General features: G+C 38.0%; 1 protein-coding gene across 1 annotated transcript; it reads right to left on the bottom strand.

Moving 5' to 3' along the window:
- Positions 1-1,254: 1,254 nt before the first annotated feature.
- LOC149231767 (disease resistance protein L6-like) lies at positions 1,255-4,618 on the bottom strand. Its single transcript, XM_089381740.1, has 4 exons — positions 4,116-4,618; positions 3,775-4,016; positions 2,901-3,382; positions 1,255-1,527 (listed from the first exon to the last, which is right to left on the bottom strand). Exons 1-4 carry the CDS (start codon positions 4,616-4,618, stop codon positions 1,255-1,257), a joined length of 1,500 nt encoding a protein of 499 aa, XP_089237866.1.
- Between the last annotated feature and the right edge of the window lie 17,777 nt (positions 4,619-22,395).

Below are 22,395 nucleotides of genomic sequence, written 5' to 3'. Positions count from 1 at the left end.
GGTTTTTCGCTCGACCTCCAAGTGACTCCAAAAACTCCCTCAGCTACCTGCGCTTCCCGCTACCTCGTTAATTGAGCTCTCTGGCTTTCTTGAGGCATCATTCTAGCTCTTTGGCTTCCCCAGCCGTTTCTTTGCGTGTAATCATTCCTCTGTGGCTCTGCGGCTTCTTCTTCTCCTTATCTCTTCGACTAGCCATCTATCTCTATGGCTCTGTGGCTCTCTCTACATTACAAATGCATCATTGTCTATAAAACACCCACTTGTAGCATGGTACAATGATCAAGGGTAGTTACAAAGGAATCGAGGCCTTCCTTCAAGTAAAACCCGAAATTGGAACAAAATTCCAATACACAGAGTTTTACCGAAAATACACTATCAGGTGCGAAATCCGGACTTCAAACATTATAGAATCGCCCTTATAAACCCTATCGGGTCCGCCTTTAGTTGGCATATCACATCGCATAGGCAGGAGGTCTAAGAACCTCAATACATGGGAATACATTGAAATCTCGAAAAATTGGATTTCAAATTTTATGCAATCGAGTTTATAATCCCGTCGGGTTCGGCCGTTTATCGCTTATTGCAATCGCATTGGCCCTAGCATTGGGGATCATTGATTGCTGATCACTGATCAAATCTTGACCATTGATCCCTTTTCCCGATCCGACGGCTCAGATCGCACGTCGCTATTGGCATATCGCATTCGCTATTGCCCAGGGGTTCTTCCCTTATACCATGGCATACACCGACACCGATATCGCAATCGCTCCATTTCATATTGCATATCGCCCAGTCGCATGTCGCTATGCTTGGAGTCCCGATATCGGGCGAAGGCCTACCTTCGATGCGATAAGTCGGAGGTCACAGAAGGGGGTTCCTTCCGCCCTTGCCTTAAGTCCTCCGCTTAACCCTTCCGATGCGATTTTCCTTTATAAGGCCTTTTATGCCATTTTTGGAAGAATTTGCCTCCTTTTCAAAGGAACAAAGGCAAGCTTCTTTTTGCGATAACTCCATCATCCGAAGTCCGTTTTAGCCCATTCAAGTTGCAATAGATTCAGAATGAAAAGATCTCTGTAATGGGACTATTTCTAGGAGCATCCTTGGACTTTCATTTTCCTCTGTGAGGAACACTTTAGACTTAGAAGTCTATCCAAGATCCATTTTGGATCAATGAGTGTCAGCGGCAGTGCTCCAACCTCCACCATATCATTGCAACCATAGACTTTGAGATGTTTAAGGTTGGGACAAACACCCTCAACCAAAGATATCTTCGATATTTCTATTCTCTGCAGCTATAAGTAGTCCAGTCGGGACAGTGCTCCTTCCACCCCCATTTTCAATGGCAACTCGCGTATTAGACAGGATTTTACTGTTAACTTTACCAGGTTGCTCAATTTCTCCATTTTTGTCGATAAGGACTCTATTCCACATTCTTCTATTTTCAACTCTGACATCTGAGTCAGCAATCCCAACGAATCGGGAAAAGATTTCAGTTCTTTGTATCCATAGAACTCCAAGTGCTTCAGTCTGCTCACGTGAATGAGTGAACATGGCAGTTCTTTCAAGCAATCACTTCCCACATAAAATACTTCCAAATTCCTAAGGTTATGATATCCTCAGGAAATTCTTGTAAACTTGTACACCACAGATGTAATCCTTCCAGGGACTATTGATGTGTAACTTGCCAATGCAACATTTCCATACGATGACATCTCAAATTCGAACGGACATTTGCAAATGTTTCATACGATATGGTCAACTCTCTGCACCCCTGGAGTTTCTAGAGATTCAGATATTTAAGGCGAATTAAATTCCCGAAAGAATTTGGCAACATTTGCAAATGAGAGGAAGAATGGAGATCAAGGTGCACGAGATTTGTTAAGCAACCAAAGGAATATGGAAGAATTTGCAATCTAGTGTGAGAGAGATTAAGGTGTTGGAGATTTGTTAAGCACCCAAAGGAATCTGGAAGCATTTACAATCTAGTGTGAGAGAGATTAAGGTGTTGGAGATTTGTTAAGCAACCAAAGGAATCTGGAAGCATTTGCAATCTAGTGTGAGAGAGATTAAGGTGTTGGAGATTTGTTAAGCACCCAAAGGAATCTGGAAGCATTTGCAAGCTTTGGGAACTAGAGAGATCGAGGTATTTCAGGGAGTGCAAATCACAAAATTCTTTTGGTAACAATTTGAGGCCAATGGTAGAGTGAACCACAATATTTTCTATGTGCTTCAGCTGACCAATGGACTTTGGAAACTCGAAAAGAGGAGAATGAGGACAATTAATAGTCAATTCCCACAACTTTAGAGGTGCCTGCAACGCAATAGTAAAATATAAGATATTATCATCCCCATATCCCGACACTGTACTACTATATCGATAGCAACAATAATCTCCCATAAAATAGAGCAACAAATAATAAGAATAATAGACATGCAAACGAAGGAACCAGCGTTAACTTTCACCTGAGATTTTGTTCGCCATAGTGTACCCAATTTCTTTCCGCTCACTTCTAAGACCCTTACATTCTTCATTAGAATTAGAAGCCAGGGAGGCAGGCAGTTGTATGGACAGTCACTCTAGCGTAGCCATATCAAATTTTGCAACTCAACCCTACTCAATATGCTTTTTAAATCATCACCTTTAGTTGCAACAAGATTGAAACGATACGGTGACACCTCTTCACACCATGATGAATAGTTGTTTGTGCTTTCTGAGGCGAATAAAAGTTGTTCGTACTTTTTGAGGCGATGAATCATCCTAATTCCACACACCTCAGTTATTACTTGTTCATTCATTAAAAACAAGCAATGAACAAATTAAACAGAGCAACAAGATTCCTCTTTTTTGCTTTTGCTGAATAAAGAAACCATAAAGTTGTACGAATAATTCAAGCACTTACAGAATATTGCCGCCAAAACTCAGGAATGTCCTTCATCACACGCCATTCACAATGTGGGATTACTCCACATGACTTTGGCTCATTTGCAATCTTTCTTCCCAGGTCTCTCAGGTGATCGTGCATTTTTATGGTATTATTTTCTGTGTCAACCTCAACTAGGCACCTGTCCTGGTGATTTGCAAGGCCCACCAGAGCGTTGTAGCCTAATCCATCCCATATTCTTATCATCATATCCTTGTTTTCCCCAATGAAATAAAAGGAAATGTCTAAGAATATTTGCTTTTCCTCTTCCTCCAATGCATTGTAATTGAGTTTGAGTCTTTGTTGAATCTCTTTTGGAAGTTTTATTTGGCGAAGTTTATTCAATAGCCCTTCCCAATACGATTTGTCCCTCCTTCCACACAGCAGACCGCCAAAGACTTTCAAAGACAAGGGCATTCCATCACATGCCCTATAAAATTCATCTACTAGATCTTTGAATCCTGAAGACGAATGAGGATTGCAAAAGGCATAAGAGCAAAAGAGTTGTTGAGAGTGTTGTTCATTGAGACCAATCAATCTATAGATTGACGATTCTACTAGTCCTGAGCTTATGAGGACATCCTTGTAACGTGATGTAACCAAAATTAGGCTATCAGAACGAAGGCCATCCTTTAATGGCAAAAAGGCATTCAACTAATCTGCATGATCTACATCATCTATAACCACTAAAGCGTATGGAGAATTTTTGAGGTTTTGAGCACCTCTGTGCCTTCATCAATGTGATCTATCCGCACCTCTATATGAACTAATTCTTTTATTAGTTTGGTTTGCAAGGAATTTAGAGACCTTCTACTTGCATTCTCCCTAACATCAAATAATAAGCAGGACTCACCAAAATTGGAACTCTTTATATTGAAGAGTTCTTTGGCTAGTGTTGTCTTGCTTATTCCACCAATGCCCATAATACCCATCACCTTCACTTTTCCACTCTGACCCTCTTGTAATGACAGGATCTTTTCAAACTCTGCTACTTTCCCTTCAAGACTGGTTGGATATCTTGCCACCGCCAAACTTGTTTTTCTGACCTTTTTAAGGACACATTTCACGAGATCATCTAACAGCTTCCCCTCATCACTGTAAATTCAAAATATAGCCAACAAAACATTAGATGTATATCAATACCATTTGGACTAATGATATGAGCAGATAGGGCTAAGAGTTCCAAGTTCCAACCCATTGTAGGTTTTGAGTTCAAAACCGCTTCTGTCCAAGACGTCTTTGAGAGCTTTTCTCCAATCTTCAAGGGTTCTGGGGTCGTATTTGCCCTTCTGCTCATGCACAGTTAGGGCTTGAACATACCACCTTGTCCATCTAAGATTAGAAGGTTCCACATTATAAAAGACTGGGATTATAGTAGCCCCAGACTTGCATATAAGAGAAAGCTCATGGAGACACCACTTCGACTTGGCATATCGAGGAGAGAAGATGATGATATGAGCAGGGGCGGTTCTGATGGCGCCTTCAATTTGAGGATGTAACCACTCTCCCTCCCGCAATTCTTCCCTATTGAAAAATGGTCGCAATCCATGAGAAACAAGGCGATGGTAGGCGTGGCTGGCAAAGGTTTTTTTAAGGTCTGGGCCGCGGTGGCTGATAAACACATCGTAGTAGTAGCCACCGGATGTGGAAGGGGTGTCGATGGAGGGATGAACGGTGGATGTTTGTAGGTTTTCCATTGAAGCATAGATACAGGCATAAGTGAAGTAGAGATGGATAAATTGAGTGAAGCAAAGTATTTTGGCCCTCCTAAGAAAAAATCTAAACCTATTTCACAGTCCACAAAACAGGATGCCAGCGATCGGCAACTGGTGGGCACATAATGGGTATCTGTAAAGTAATGATTAGTCTGCCACCTATCCCTCTTTTTGCTTTCATAGAATTACTTTGTAGGTTGCTCCTTCCTCCCTTGCAGATCTCCCCCACAATTTGCATGTGAACGGGTACCTTGAAAATAAAAGCAGGCGATAAAGTTAGGTAGTGCATGGAAAATACCCCATCTCAATGACTGGTGTTTAAATCACATGGATAATAGCATAGTGAACAGAATCTAATTATGAAAGAAGTAGATATTATTATTTTATTTATTTATTTTTCATTGTTCAATGTATTCCCTTGAAAAGAAAGGTGGGTGATAAAGTCAAGGTGTCGCTAGGAAAATTCAAATATTTAAAGTTTGGGTTGTGGGATGGGACCACTAAGAGCATAGTGAACATAATCTATTTATGAAAGAAGTAGATTATTATTAATTTTTTTAATTGGAAGGAGTAGATTTATTTAATTTTCATTGTTCAATGTATTTCCTGGAAAATAAAAGCAGGTGATAAAGTCAAGGTGATGGCCAGAAAATTCCCCATATCAACCACTGGTGTTTAAAAATTCAATTATTTAAAGTTTGGGTTGTGGGACGGGACAAATAAGAGCATAGTTAAGAAAATCTAGTAGATTTTTTTTTCATGGTTTTGATGAATTTTTCTTTGAGGTTGATAAATTTCGAGGAAAACATGAATCATGGTTATCATAATTTTTTAATTATTATTGGGAAAACTAAAATAGCTTTAGAAAAATAATGACTTTATTTGCCCTATAACATGAAGATTATATTTTGTGAACTCAATGTTTTTTAATATGATAATATATATATAGGCAATTAAACTTTGTGAGCATTAGTATTATTATATGTTTAAATAAATAATATAGAAACAACTAGATCAAAAACAAAATGTACAAAATTTAGAACCATGTAGGTGACTCAAGATAAAGTGGAAACCTCTATTAGATCAATAAGGAATACTAGTAAGGCTGGTTCTTTGCCCTTGTATAAGAGGGCCTCAATTCTCGCTAGGCCCAAGGCCATGTCTCTATTTCCAAGTCCATATCATGGTGCTCTAGCAAGAGTTCATTAAGCTACAACACAATCTCGCTCTTGGCTTCATTGTGTTCCAAAAGGACCTTGTTGAGCAATGATTTAATGTTCCAATATAGCTCAATTGTGCACAAACATTGGTTCTAGCTTCCCCGGGTATGATTAGGCACCCATTCGGGCACCGAAGTGAAGATTTCAACATTAGTATACTAGTCTTGGTTTGCATCAACTTTAACATGTGTTTTCTCAATTCCTTATCAACAAGTTCAAGGGTCCAGTTCTGATAACACCTAGTATCGTTATGGGCACAGAGGCGAGTGTGAGCACTCCCTTCCACTGAGCCAGCTAAGCTTCTACAACTCGAGGCTCTCTGTCATGTAATTAGGAGAGGGACGATGAAGAGGGAAATGGAGGGAGTGAGAGGGATGAGTTCATCAAGTGAATGATAAAGACAATGAAAGCTACATTGCCAACTAAACTTGAGAGGATGGACAGTGTTGTGGTGAGAGACAGTGAAAGCAACATAGGGCTTAAAATCATTGTAGGGGATAGGCTAGTAGAGACTAAAAATATGCTCCAAAAGAAAAATTGAGATGCTAAAATACCAACTATATTAATACCAAAATAGTCCACCCATCCAACTCTTTGTGCAAAATACCACTGAGTAAATAAAATACGAAAATCAGAGTTCTAAAATGAGAACTATATACTTGCAAGTGCCTGCCACCATGAAGGATTCCCTCTCGAGCTAAGCATACTAAGAATTAGGTTACAAATGCATACCTCCTAACCTCCTCCGTGTTGCTACTAAAAGAAAAACACCTCCCTCTAAAGCTACTTTTATCAGTGGACCGACTCAAAAGCACCAAATGTGACCAAAGGAGGATGAAAGAGTCCAAATAGAAATGGTAGCGAGGGAGGCCAGATCCAAAGGAATTGGACCTGCCCCCTCCAAAGAATAAGAAACAATAAAGAGATAGTGGTAATTCTCCTTATATTAGGCAAGAACTCCAATGAAAAGCACCAACATTCAATGCATCAGCGTGAAAACTAAAATAGAATGAAACTTGGCTTGTGTGTTAAGCATGCTTCTATCGAGAAACTTTAGAAGATCAACCACCCAAATCCTTAATTGCAGCATCATTAATCCACATGTACAGGATTCTCATTTAAACTGGGCTACCAAATGGAGGATGGGATGGTCATGCCTCCTTCCTCCATTGAGTGTGGTGACGATTGTGGCATCGCCCCCTCTTCTCCATAATATGATTGTTCATTGTGGTCAAGGTCATAAATACTAAGTGTGGACCCTCACCCCAATAAGAGACATTGTTTAACTAATATTAACAATTATTTTTTATTTAATAATTTTAAATTCAATAAATTTGAATTTAAAAATTTCAGTATTTCTTTTATTTAATACATTTGAATTATATATGTGTGCACATGCATTAATATTCATTAAAAAGTAAAAATACTTTTTAATGAATATTAACACACACACACACACACACACATATAGTTTTTTACATTAAAAAAAAACTCTCATATAGAAATATTTGATTTTGTAAGTTATATATATATATATATATATATATATATATATATATATATATATATATATATAGCCTATGGAAATTAGGTCTTGCGTTATGATACAAAGTAATGCAAGCTAAATATTTTCTTAGGGAATTACTTGTGGAATTGTTGAAAGTACCAAATAAGTTCTCTAAAGACTCAATAGTTTGGAAAGCAATGGTAAGACCCTTTCCCCTGGTTGGAAAATGGATTTCGTGGCGTGTAGGGGATGGCCATCATATAAAAATAGGACGTAACCCCTAGTATGGTGTGAGTAATTATTACAACCTCTTTGATCCTCTATTATCCTCTCTTGATCATTTGAATATTACTACTCTAATAGATGCTAGTGCCTAGCCCCTTGGACATAAAACCTGGAGTGGATTGAAGTCAGCTACAAACTTGGGTCTAGCAGGCGAAATAGTAGTAGAATGAGCTCGATACATCAACTTGTTGGTGGATAATCATGTGTAAATTGGTAAAAAAATCCCCACACATGAGCTTGCACTACCAAGTTAGGTTATAAGGTGTGGTTTGAAGAATATTTTAGTAAGGAAAGAATTTGGTTGTGGAGATATATACGGTGATCCAACGCCCCTCTAAAGGCCAAATTCTCTGCATGGCTAGCTCTCATTGACAATTTACTCTCCCGAGACACGCTTAGAAGGTACCATTGATTTGGTCCCAATCGGTGTCCCCTGTGCAAAGCATAGGAGGAGTCCCACTCTCAACTTTTTATGAGATGCACTTATATATCTCCTGTTTGTGAGTTTTTGTGGAGTGCTTTAGATTCAAATTTGTTGGGTGTGTGTTCTATTGGGGGAGTTCCAGGGGGGTGGTAGCCCCCTTTGCACAGGGCCTAGGGCAGTGCCTGAGGAAATTTTATTTTTATGTGGACCCAATAATAGTTGGGCAGACCCAAGGATCGGGGTGGACCCACAAATGCTAGGCGGACGTACTCATGGTTTTGTGCATCGGTTTTGCACATGGTTTTGGACATGATGGTTTTTAGCCCATGGTATTTTGTAGATCCGATCAAGGGAACTGTGGCTATGTTCTAATACAAGGTTATGGATTGGGGTTTATGAATGCTTCGGCATGTATATATATATATTGTAACCTACATTTGTAGGTAATTTAAGTGCAGGGTTAAAACCTACATTTGGTATTAGAACAGTTTTGGCTTCAAGGGGACGCCTTTGTTATTGAGGGGTTTTCTCGGGCCTATGGTAGACCCTCTTCAGTGGGAGATATGCGAGATCGATTCTTGCAGTGAAAGAAGATGACAAACACTAGAAATATAGAGATCAAGAAATTTAATGGTCAGATTTTTTATTTGTGGAAGCTCAAGATGGAGGATTTGTTGGTGGATCGAGGTCAATGGATTGTTGTAGACCTTGGTACTGGGCGTGGTTAGATCGAAAGGTGCAGAGCACAATACGATTGTGTCTCTTAGATTTAGTATTTTTTAATGTATCAAGGTAAGCTACGATGAAGGCTTTTGGGACAATTTAAGTACTTTGTACCATTATAAGTCTTTGGTGAACAAACTGTTATTGTGGGAAAAGTTGTATAACCAAAGGATGAAGGATGGAGACACGGTGACAGAGCATCTGAATGGATTTAATATTGTGGTAAGTCACTTGTCATATGTTGATGTTAAAATTTTAGACGAAGATAAGTGCATGAGTTTGCTATGTTCTATACCATATTCATGGGATAGTATGGTTGTTGCAATAGGTAGCAATAAAACTACCTTGAATTTTGATGAAATAGTCTCATTCTTGTTGTCAGAGGAGATAAGACAGAAAAATATGGAGAGCTAGAATGGGGATGCCTTGTCTATAAGAGGACGGTCCTAGAACAGAAACAGAAATAATTCCTCAAGTGGGAGATCTAAATCTCCAGGAAAAACCTATAAAGGTATGCTAGAAATGTGGAAAAGAAGGGCACTACAAAAAAAATTGTAAATTTAAGGCTCCTAAGAAAGGAAAGGGATCGGATGATGCTCCTTCTACATAGAGGAAAACCACCTCAGATGAAGGTGGGGATGTGTACTTGCTTTATTCTTCAAGTGCACATGTAGATCATGAGCCATGGTTGATTGACTCAGGTGCATCCTTCCACTTTAATCCCCATAGGGAGTGGTTCTGTGAGTACGATAAATACAATGGTGGTGATGTCTTCCTGGGACATGACAGGAAGGCCAGAATCATTAGATGTGGAAAAGTCAAGCTGACTTTGCAAGGTGGAAGGATTAGAACACTTCCTGATGTTTTGCATATATCTGCATTTGCCAAAAATTTTATTTTTGTAAGTAAGATGGATGATACAAGAGTAAAAACAATGTTTGAGAAATATACATGTAAGATGGTTCAGGGAGCACTGGTATTGATGTAGGGAGTTCGGATTGGAACTCTGTACAAGCTTCTGGATAACACTATTATTGATAGGTGCAACAATCTTTTGGTTCCTGAAAGTGGAGTAGAAAATCTAGTGGTCTCTGGAGAAAAGACCATGCTATGGCATCAAAGGCTTGGACATACTAGAGAGAAATGCCTTTGAATATTGCATGTTAATGGTATGGTAGAAGGTATGTCTAATTTCTCTATGGATTTTTATTTTTATGACATTGTGTAAATGGGAAGAAGAATCGAGTGAATTTCCCCTTGGGTGCTAAGATGGCTAAAGGGATATTAGAGCTTGTGCACAATGATGTGTTTTGACCTTTGTCGGTTACATCACTGGGTAAGTCTGTGTACTATGTCTCATTTATAAATGACTTCTTGAGGAATACATGGATATATTTTCTTAGGAAGAAATATGAAGTCTTTGACAGGTTTAAAGAATTTAAGGCTCTAGTGGAAAATTAGATAAAGAAGAATATTAAGGTGTTGAGGACAGATAATGGTGGAGACTTTTTGTTAATTTGAGATAACAATGGTATGTTCTATGCTTTAGCACAATTTACTTCAAAATTTCTTATCAACCCAATGACAATTTCCAATTATATCCAGTAAAAATCACATTAACTTAAACACATCAACAGTAAATGCAGATAGAACATAAAAACATGTACAGAAGACAACCCAAGACAAGAGGACACAAGATGTGGCAGATGCCTGGGAAAAACCCCAATATGGGGAAACCCTTTGATCAAATATTTTTATTATTCTTCAATAGTTTAGCAAAGAGAGAGTAAAAATGTCAAATTAACTTGCCCAAAACAATCGTATCAAATCAAAAGTCAACTGCAACCCTAACCAGAAAGTCAACGGTGGTAAAAAAAAATCCAAAATGTCCTCCAAGTAGCTTGGTCTAAAGCAGATAAATTCATCCTTCCAAGAGGGTCAAAGTTAGCCCAAATATCAGTCAAACCATTCAAAGGAGAGAGAAAATTGTGTTGTAAATTATGCAGTCAAATCTGAAGTCAACTTAGTCAACCTATCCCAATCACCTCGAAAAATGTGCCAATCAATGCAGCCTCCAAAAATCAAAATGTTTCCCACTAGAACGAAGTCAACGCTGGTCAAAATCACACAAGTAAATGTTGGTCAACATTGTCCTATTTCCTGAAATTTTTGGCCAGCAAACTAACCTAGAAATTTGTCCTCCTTTCACACATGTGAAATAGAGAGGGCTTCCTCCAATATGTAAGAACCAATTAAGAGAGGAGAGAGAGAGATATGTGATGAGATGAGTGATGTCTGAATGAGGAGAGAGGTCACTCCTATTTATGCACTTTGTTGAGGGTGAGGAGACACATCTATTGGGTTTATGAGCCTACATTTGAATAAGGCTGACCTTGAAAATTTGTGCATGAGAGAGAATAAATTCAAAATTCCATTTCTTCTTGTCAGAATGAGATGATCTTTATATCAAAATTGGACCTCTCAAAAAGAGGAATCCAATGTAATAATCATCTCCATCATATGGGCTATCCTAAGGTGGAATTTGGCCCTAGTTACCAATTTTAACACTCCCTCTCAACTAGGGAGAATTCCATATGTGAATCCATTTGTCATCATCATGCCATTATGTCATCCCTATACCATCCCTGTCATCACTGCCCTGCTATGTTGTGCACTTCTTTGCTCTGCTCTATTGAGCCATGAAGTAATAATGAATAAGAAGTGATCGAGAGTGAGTTATAAGATCATACCACTCTCCACTAATAAACTTTATTCCTTGATCTTAGATCAAGTTGTTGAACACCATGCATCCTAGTCATAGGGAGTATGCCAGTACACGATGCATCCATCAGTAGTGTTATGGTCCCTAACCATCTTTTCCCAACTCATTAGCTAGATGAGAGGTACTTCCCATGAGTCCCAGACTCTATGGGTAGGATGCGTGCTAGGAAATTTAAAGGAGAAGGTGAACCACTCGTCCTGCTCATATTCCATAGGAGAAGGTGAACCACTCATCCTATGCATATGTCAATCATAGGGGTGAACCACTCACCCTACATACATGTGTTCGGGTAAAGGAAGGTGAACCACTCATCCTATACACATGTCAACCATAATGGGGTATCACAAGGGAAGGTGAACCACTCACATTGTATCAAGAGCACCATTAGGGGAAGGTGAAAAACTCACCCTATGGTTGCTCATAGCTCCAAGAAGTACCCCAACCCCCCAAGAGCTCCCAGAGCTCTATGTCCAACTCATATGAGACCCTCATAGGAGGGTCATTCCATGACTCCAAGTCTCTCTCAGAAGGTTAATAATTTGACCTTTCTCAAAGGCATTGTGAGAATGTTTGTGTCCTGCTCATTCGTCCTGATGTGTTGGAGCCGTATTGCTCCTCGTTGTACCATATATTTGATAAAGTGGTACCTAATATCAATGTGCTTGGAGCAATCATGGAACACATGATTCTCTAATAGGTGAATCCCACTATGTTTGTCGCAGTAGATCATGGTGGTATCCAACACATTCTCAAATAGCTCATTGAAGAGCTTCCTCAAACAAAATACTTCACAATAGGCCATACTCTCAACAATGTATTCGTCCTCAGCGGTGCTTAGTGCAATCGATTTTTGCTTCCTACTCATGCAAGATATAGAAGCAAAACCCAAAGAGAATAAACACCCATATGTGCTCTTACGATCCACCACACTTCCAGCCTAGTCAACATCTAAATATCCATGTAGCCTCAAGTTTCCAGCAGTGTATCTCAGTTCATAATGGATTGTGCCCTGTAGATATCTCAAGAGACTCTTAGTAGCAATCCAATGAACGTGATGAGGATCAACCATAAATTGACTCAACGTGTTCACAACGAAATATATGCCAGGATGGGAGATGACCAATAACATCGGGGCCCCCACAAGTTGATGATACTCGGAAGAGTTCACTAATCCGGGTCCAACAATACTTCCACATAGCTTCTTAAATTTGAGTTCCATCGGAATAGTCACGGACTTGCAATCCACCATTCCACATCTCTCAAGTAGCTTCACAATGTATTTTCCTTGAGAAAGAGAAATCTCACCTGGTTTTTGTCAATTCTCTAGCCCTAGGATGTAATGCGTCAATCCTAGGTCCTTCATCTCGAATTAGGAAACCAACTCCCTCTTGCATTGATAAATGAGAGTGTCATCACCTTTCATAAAGAGACCATCGACACAAAAGAACCAAAATGAAAGGTTTTTCCTTTTCAACCTTGAAGTATAGGTTCGGGTCAGGATTTCTCCTTGTAAATACCAGCTTCATAAGATAGCTATTAATCCTATCATACCAAGCCCTAGGGGGTTGATTCAACCCATAGAGGGATTTATTCAACCTGCATACATGTGTCTCTCTATTTTGAACTTTTAACCGCTCGGGTTGTTCCACATAGACTTCCTCTTTAAGTGAAGCATGCAAGAAGGAAGTTTTGACATCCATTTAGTGTAGGCTCCATCCTTGAGAACCAAAAATTCTAAAATGAGAAACATCATGTTTCTTACTAGTGAAAACTTTCTTGGGTGACTTGAAGTCCAAAGCTTGATGTGGGCATCTGTTTTGGATATACACAACAGTGTTGGAAACTCCCCATAAGAATTTCGAAAGACCTTGATCATGAAGCCTAGCACAGATGGATTTTATGAAAGTATGATTCTTCCTTTCGGAAACACCATTTTTTTCAGGAGTATATGCAGTAATGGTATTCCTCTATTTCCATCTTCTCTACAATAGTCTTTGAATTCATTTGACTCATATTTTGTCCCATTATCAATCCTCAATATTTTGATCTTCTTCCCTATTTGATTCTCGACCAAGGCTTTGAAAGAGTGGAACCATTTGAATACTTCATCCTTCTTCTTTAAGAAATAGATCCATGATTTGTGAGAGAAGTCATCCACAAAAATAACATAGTACAAATATCCACCCAAAGATGTCACGAGCAACATACCTGATAGATCATAATGGACCAATTGAATAATATCGGTGGTTTGAGTTTCACTTGAGGGGAATGGTCCCCTTGTATATTTTCCAGCTTCACATCCCTGACAAACACCTTCATAATTTAAGTTGAATTCAGGCATACCTATGACCATCTTACTTACATTAGGTAAGGCTTTGAAATGAAGGTGAGAAAATCTTCAGTGCCATAATTCGGATTGAAGAGAAGTATCACAAGTCATTGCTCCCAACGAACTTCCTCCAACCTAATAGAGACCTTCAAACCTGAATCCAAGAGTGAATGCATATCTTGGGTTCCTTTTCCAAACAAATTTTTTTTATCAATGAATATCACCTTGAGACCAAGTTATTTTTCAAATCAGGTACATATAGTACTTATTGTAAATGAAGAGTTTGACCTTGATTTAAGTGGAGAGTAACAATCCCAATTCCTTTTATGGGATCAGTGGCATTATCCCTAAATATAATCTCCATATTCATCTTCTTTTCAGTCAAGTTAGAGAGAGATTCTTTGTACCCAGTGAAGTGCCTTGAGGCACCACTATCAATCAACCAATGATCCAATGTATCCAAATGAGAGGCAGTGGTGAGGGAAGAAATAAGATAAAATTATTTGTGCTTTACAACATTAACTTATTCATACCTAGAGTTTCTCGACTTCTTGGGAGGACGACCATTCCCATTTCAAGTAGTGGGAGCATTTCTCTTTCCTTTGTTATTGAATCTGTTGTTCCTTTGATTGTCATTTCCCTTGAAGTTGTTGTTATGGTTGTCATCATCTCTTGGAGTATCCTTCTTGTGAGGACACTCTCTAGTGAAGTGGCCAAACTTGTTATAATTTAAGCATATTCCTTTTCTTCCTTCTTTGAATCCTTGCTTGAACTGTTGTCCTCGATTCCTTGGACCATCATTGTTCCTCCTTTTAGAATGATCAAGGAAGGCGTAGGATTGTTTCCATTTGAGGGCTTGTCTCTTTCCATCATCCTTATTTCTTCTTGAGTGCATCTAACCAATAATTCATCAAATCACTGAATCTTATCATTGTTGAGGATGGTAGTGTTGAACAAATCTCATTCTCTTGTAAGGCCTTCAAGTGCGATAAGAGTAAGCTCCCTGCCACCAATGACTTCTCCAATAGATAGGAGATCATTCTTGAACTCAGTAATCCTCATGAAGTAGACCATCAGTATATAAAACCAAAACCAAAGCCATACCTTGGAACACTTCTTGAATTAGAGGTTTGGATGAACACATCTTCTTGGCTTCACCGGATAACAGACAATGCAGACATATCTGGATCATGGAGCTAGCTCCATTTAAAGCTCTCTACAAACATAAAACTTTTCGAAACCAATATGCTCAGTCTCACATAAATAAATATTGTACAATCAAATCAAATAAGTCTTCTCATCAAAGTTTAGAAGCCAGATCAAAACTAATATCAAATTCATCATACTATCACATTCTTTAGACCAAGTGACAAGTAGAGCTCTCATCAAGTCATTACTTCATCTATTATCGTGCCAACAAGTTGTCGTAAGCAATATCAACCCAAAATTCATCCAAATGTCAAGTTATGAATTTATCTATGTCAATAAGTAGTCATTTCCAAATAGTATGCTCATAATGTAAGTCACTAGATGCAAATGCATACACTAAGAATAAGTCATGCAAATTCCATCCACTTATCGAGAGATTACTTCATACTAAAACACAACTATCAAGACTTCAACCAATGTGCTAAGAATGAGGAGTCCAATACAAAACCATTATCGAATACCAATATTAGTCACTGAAATTCATCATTCCCACATAGCATTGTCATCAAGGAAAATCATCAGTCATCAAATCAAATCATTGGTCATCAGGTCAGATCCCATATTCACTATCATAGTGATATCTATAGTCCAAAACATATCTCAACATCAAGGCAAAGTTCTAAGTCATTATCAAGTATCATGTTAAGATTCCAAACACTGATCATCTATATCAATCAGCGAAATCATGTCAAACTCTTGTAGCACAAACTTCAATAGATAAATCATAATGACATATCTATATGCATGTCCTGGACACCTGTAAACACAAGTTCAATCTATATATTCATATTATAGTAAAAATTCAAACTTTACAACTCACGTATCTTTCTTTTTTCTACTCCACATCTGTAGGATAGACATCTTTTAGGTGAACATATAATATCATGCACAAAACCTCAATTTTGTGTCCTACAGGCATAGTCGCACCCATAGGCCTTCCTTTGTGTGGTCAGGATACTACAGTCACACCCTTCAAGATGTTATGCAAGCAACTGTGGCTTGTTAGTCGCTCTCTGAAGCACTGTAAGTGAGCGAATGTGGTCAGATCTACCTAGAACTATCTCAGTGCCTCAATCGCACCCTTTAGCTTGCTTCCGTGTAGTTGGGAGGCTATAGTCGCACCTGTAGGATTTCTTCCATCCGACTTAGGCTTAGAGTAATAGAAAACTCTCTCACCTCATATCAGAACTTTGTTGCAAATCAATATTGTCATATATTTGTCTATTCATGCCCATAAATTATACTTCAATAGTAAAGAGTATATAATGCAAATGAAAATAGGAGAAGGGATCTTATGGAGAGGTTCTCCCTATGAATGGGAATCCACTTCTGTCATCCTCATTCATGCCATCAACCTGTCTATGATCATATCATGCATTAGCATATCTGTTAGATCATAAATTCATATTATATCACATATATTTATCATGTTAACAACTACTTCATCATGGAATCATGACATCAATATTTCATCAATGGTTTTTGTCAAATAGCTAATAGGAGCATACTTCAAGAATCATGATCACATGCATTACTTCTTTGTCACATAGCTCAATCAATTCAGGGCATTCAATTTTACCATAATCCATAATTACTAAGCACATGAAAACATAACCATGGTCAACAAAAGATCCTGAATATCAACATCATTGTTATATTTCTATCATCACAGCTATCATTCTTTTCACAAACAATATTAGTAGCATCAAGTTACCATCTATTAGAATCAAGGTGCTAGCCTTCTTCATGGGATCAAGATACCAAAAAATGATAGATGTAAGTCAAACATCAAGTATGCCACTATATCAAAGATCAAATTTTAAGTAGTCTCATAGAATCAAGAAGTTCATCATGTCTAGAAGGTAAGATACTTGTTCAATATCAAGTATGGATCCAAATTTCTTTCATATGCATGCATGAACAATTTGAGAAGGAGACATTCTAATCATACCTTAGGGCTTTCATTTCTATCGAATATTACAGCTGAAACATAACATTGAAACAATATACCATGCATACCTTGTAGTATTCAAATACTTGTGTATCTTTTCATTTGACATAGGAAGCTTGTATCACTTTGTCATCTTTTCATCAAGTGCCTCTTTACATTTTCCAACTCTAGCCATCTTTTTTGCATCTCAAATGATCCTTAATAAGGATCCACTTATCACATCTCATTAAGGAGGTTAGAAACATCCATATACTTAAATATACATGATGGAAGTATAAATAATTATCAAAACAATAATCAGATCAATAAGTCTAAACAAAAGTAAGGACATAAATAAGCATCATAAATCGAAAAGAACTTATCTTCAATGAGAGGTGATCCTCTCCTTCTTGAACTAGCCTTTAAGAGCCATCACTATCCATAGTCCAATTGATGTATTTACTATTTCAATTAACTTTATCAACAACCAAGCCTACTAGAGACTATCCCATCTAGGGCTTCATCAAATTTGTCCCGAGTGCTTGAGCATCTTTACTTTGACCATGCTATGGTTTCTAGATTTAATATCTCAAATATTTCCATAAATCATGGTTTATCTCAAACTCTTACCTCATGATATCCATCACACCCTAATACACAAATTGCCTAAGGTTATCTTCAAACCTTAGAATTATTGTAGGTCTCCTCCATATTCTCTTGCTTCCATCGAAAGTGTCTCAATGGGGGTGATCTCCATGACTTTTCTTCATCCCAACTTTGATACCATGTTAACTTTTCATAGGGTTATATTGTTTTTTGTTTTGATAATTGCATTTCCTTATTAACACATTAAGTTCACCCCATAACATCATAACATTATTCATATTACATCATTATTCATTATCATATGCAACTATGTAGAAACAACAATATCATCATCATCAATGCATCGAAACATAAAGGAACAATAGAAGGAAATCATTCACACATAGAGACACCACGATTGGTCAAAGACCAGAGAAAAACCCACTATGGGTAAACCCCTTTCAAATTCTTCTTCTTATTAGATCGTCATCAAATGATTCAGAAAAAGAGAGTAAAATGATCCATATATACATATATGCAACTAACCATAAAAAACAACCATAAATGAACCCAACAAAACATATACTCAAAAATATGATTATGAAGTCTGTAATCAACTGTTATTGTCTGCAACCAATTTCCAAACCCTGCAATCACTCAGTGAAATCTTCGGAAGATTGAGATTCCATCTTTAAGGTCTTGGTTACATGGAGGAGGGTGTCATGCGAGCGACTATAGATTCCCAGTCACTCCCTTAATCCTAGCATGCGAGCGACTAGGGTCAGATCTGGACTGCAGAAACCTTAAACCCCCAATCGCATGTATGGAGAGTTATCCGTGCAACTGGAAGGCTCTAGCTGCATGGATGAGATTCTATGTGAGTGACTGCAACTCGAAAAGAGGAATTAAATGCAATCATTATCTCCATCAAGTGAGCTATCCAAAGTGGAATTTGACCATAGTTGAAATTTTTTAACAACATCTTGCGCTAATCTATCAGCTTCCTTGGTTTTTTTTGCCTTCTTTGGATGGTTCTGCTTGAGTGGATGTCTCCACCTTCTTCTCCTCTATTTTTGGCTGCTCCGCAACTTCTTGAGGCTCCTCCTTTGGAGCTAAAATCTCTTCTTCTTGTGGTATCTAAAGCTCCCTCTCAAGTGAGCACTACATCGCTTTCTCCTCATCAAAATTTACATCTCATCGCACAACTGTCATTCTGAGGGAAGGTCGGTACACCCAATAGTTTTGTAGAGTTTCGTTCTAACCCACAAAAACTCCCAACTCTATTTTCAGCTCAAGCTTCTTCCTTCAATCTTTGGAGACATGGCAGTAAACAAAGGCTCCAAAAATCCTAAAGTGAGATACATCTAAATTTCTCCCCAATAAAGCCTCCTCCAATGTAATCATACCAAGAATCTAATGAGGACTCTGGTTCTATGCCAAGTAGATTGTTGTGTTACATGTCTCTGCACATGAATGCAATGGTAAGCCTTGGTCATGTAGCATAACTCTTGTTTCTCCAACAATTCTATGGTTCTTAGTCTCAACTACCACATTCTATTGTGAGTTTTGGGGTGTTGTCATCTCTCTTCGAATGTCTTCTTTTGCACAGAAATATTTGAAGTCATTCGGAACATACTCACCTTCATTATCGCTCCTGAGAACTGTCACCTTCTTATCGATCTCTTTCTCAACTAGTGCCTTGAATTATACAAACTTTGAGAATGCCTCGTCCTTTTTTCACATGAAGAAGATCGAACATTTCCTTGAGAAATCATCAATAAAAATAACAAAATATTTATGTCTGGCAATGGAGGTTGTCGAGAAATTTCCACAAACATCAAAGTGGAATCTTTCCAAGAGTGCATGTGCTTTGTTGTCTCAGTAATGGAATGTGGATTTTACTTACTTCCCTAAGGTATAACTTTTGCAAAATTCCCAATGCTCAAGTGCTCCTTTAGGGAGGCTAGTGGTTATTTGTTGCATAATCTTTAAGGTGCCATGATGCAAATGGCTCAATCTCCTGTGCCAAAATTCACCAACATTGCAACTTTTCACTTTCTCTGTCTTACTTCTTAATCCAGCACAATATTCCACATCAAGTTTATATAGGTTCTTCACACGAACTTTGATCTACTTCACCTTTCCAGTGGCTATGCGTCTCAAGAATGCTTTCCCTTTGTTGAAGATCACATCATAACCATAGTCTTCTAAAACTACTACAAATATGAGTTTCTTCTTTAGGCTTGGAAAAAACATGAAATCTTTGAGGCGAAGAGGGGATCCCAGTAGCATTGGACCCTATGTTGTCCCCAAGCTCAATATGCATATGGATATCTTTTTCCTCTAGGTCATTGAAAAAATCTCTACACCCTGTCATGTGGAACGAGGCATCGGAGTCCAATTACCACACACCCCCCATCATAGTGCTGACCATGCATACGATAAGGGTGAAGTCAAACTCGAACTGTGAAGTCAAAGCTTCACCTACTGCTCCTACTGAGTTCTTCTTGCTAGAATTTTTGTGTGGACACTTCATAGCATGGTGCATAAATTCATGACAATTGAAGCATTTTATGTTAGAAAAGTATTTCTTCTTGCCCCTTGGTTAGATTCTTGTTTGGTTTGAGATTTCTTCCCTTCAACCTTTTTTCCCTTTCCAACCAATGAAAAAGCTTCTTCATCCTTGCCCTTGGATGAACTTCCATCTCTGGTATTCTGCCTAAACTCTTCTTGTACCAAATCGGACCACAAGAGTTCCCAATTTGGTAATTTCTCCCTCTCGTTCACCGAATCCTGGTAGCTATGCCAGCTTTTGGGAAGGCCTATGAGAGCTAGGCTCACTAGGTCATCTTTTGCAACATTCACACTAGCCCATCCAAGATCGTCCCGAACTTGTATAAATCTTGTGAGATACTGCATAATATTATCATTCTTCTGCATCATGATGTTTCGAAGTTTGTCTTTGAGGGCCAATTTTCTATGATGACTATTATTCTCGAAAAAATCAGTAAGTGCCTTCCACATTGTGAAAGGAGTTTCTCTCCCATGGAGATTTGATACAATGCGGTCTCACACTCCCTCCAATATTATTCTCCTCACCTTGGATACATATTTCTTTCATTGGGCTAGGTTCTAGGCATCAGATTCTGTCAGTTTTACAACATTTGTCTTGATGTATTCTAGTAAGTCGTTGTCATCAAGAACTACCTCCATGCGATCCTTCCATGAAATGAAATTCAAGCTGCCTTTCAAGGCATACTTTAGTCTCATTCCATTGAAGGCCATTCTCCCAACTCTGAAGAGATCCTGCTACACTGAAGCTGCAAATTTGAACATCCTGAGAAAACACTTAGAAATTCATGTTCTAATGTGAATCATGCTTTGATACCATGTAGAAATTTGGTGATAGAATTGCAACTGCTCAAGAAATTTTAATCTAAATCAAGAAACACAATTATACTCTACTGCTCTGCGGAATTCAATTCACAATTTAGAAAAACAATCGCAAACATACAATTATAAGTAACATGCACAATATTTTTTTCTTGAAGGAACCCAACTGGGAAAAAACCCTCAAGCCTCTTTGCATTAATCATATGAATAGAGATGTATTACAATTTCTGGCTATGTCTGAGCTCAACCTACAAGTGAATAACCTATCTCTCTACTCAATGAGAATCTCTGACCCAAACTTAGTCAATTGTTGCCTTTGCTTGAGCCCCTATTCCTTGCGCAAATCCTAGAGAATTAGCCCCTATGTTTTAGGAATTTTCCTCCAATTGATTGTGCAATTCCCAAGGTTTTATCATCTGACTCCATGCAACACATGTACACTCAAAATAGTTTACAACTTTTTGTTACACTGCCCTGGAATCTCCACCATAGTTGGGAACTCAAATTCTCTGCATGCATTAGTTATTTTAGCCTGATTGATCAGTTAACTAGATGATCATTGAGTTAGACTATTGTCCCACTGCACAACTGACCTTCCACTAGTTCCTACAACTTTTAAAACTAGTTTAACTTAACTCAACTAGATATAACTGAATTGGATTACTATAATTTATCAATCACACATGCTTAACTGAACTCAAGCCCTCTAACTTGAATTTACTGAGCTAACTGAGTGACAAGAGCCATGTCACCCAAGTTAACTGCCTCCAAGTTGTCTGCTGGTGTGGAAATTCAATTTTTTTCAATTTAACTAAGGCAAAGTCAAATTGAGACTTTCTTGCTACACTATTCAACATTTACTATATCTCATATAATTCTTTGTAAACAGATGGTGTACCAGATAGAGAATCTGACCATTAGCTTGTGTAGTCTTCAAAATTTCAAAATTCGGCTTTATAACAATGCAAAGTCTTCTTCTCGAAAAATTGTAATCATTTTTAGCATATCATTTATCCTTTAAATAGTTCCACATAATGAAAGTAAATTAAATATTTTATGCAACTACATAATGATTTTGGCATCATCCTATTGGTTAAGTTGATTGTTATGTCTATATGGATGGCTTGTGTTAGATGACACTTTTTGAACATTGGCTTAATTGTCGATGGAAGGCTTTGGAATTTAATTAAGTATTTTCAAGTAGGTTTTAAGACAATCTTCCTAAGGTGACCACCTTTATTCCATTCCTTCTAAAACGTTTTCTCATATGGGCATTTGTTGTTTTATTTCTCTCTAAACATTAACTTACTATATATATGAGTTAAGTAAACAAAAATATGAGATTAAAACTTTTACTTTAGACATACTTACA

The sequence above is a fragment of the Pinus tabuliformis genome, chromosome J (assembly GCF_031772625.1).
Source record: "Pinus tabuliformis cultivar Carrire ecotype Pingquan chromosome J, CPIR1, whole genome shotgun sequence".
NCBI lineage: Eukaryota > Viridiplantae > Streptophyta > Pinopsida > Pinales > Pinaceae > Pinus > Pinus tabuliformis.
Note: the sequence above shows the minus strand (reverse complement) of the source record. Positions and strands in the feature narration are given on the sequence as shown.

Bases quoted from the DNA above. Each gene is read 5' to 3' on its own strand.
- LOC149231767 (XM_089381740.1), bottom strand. From the start codon at position 4,618: ATGGAAAACCTACAAACATCCACCGTTCATCCCTCCATCGACACCCCT. The intron at 4,017-4,115 runs GTTGGAACTTGG...TTGAATTTACAG, and splicing joins GAACTCAAAACCTACAATGG to TGATGAGGGGAAGCTGTTAG. The intron at 3,383-3,774 runs GTGAGTCCTGCT...ATTCGTCTTCAG, and splicing joins TATAAAGAGTTCCAATTTTG to GATTCAAAGATCTAGTAGAT.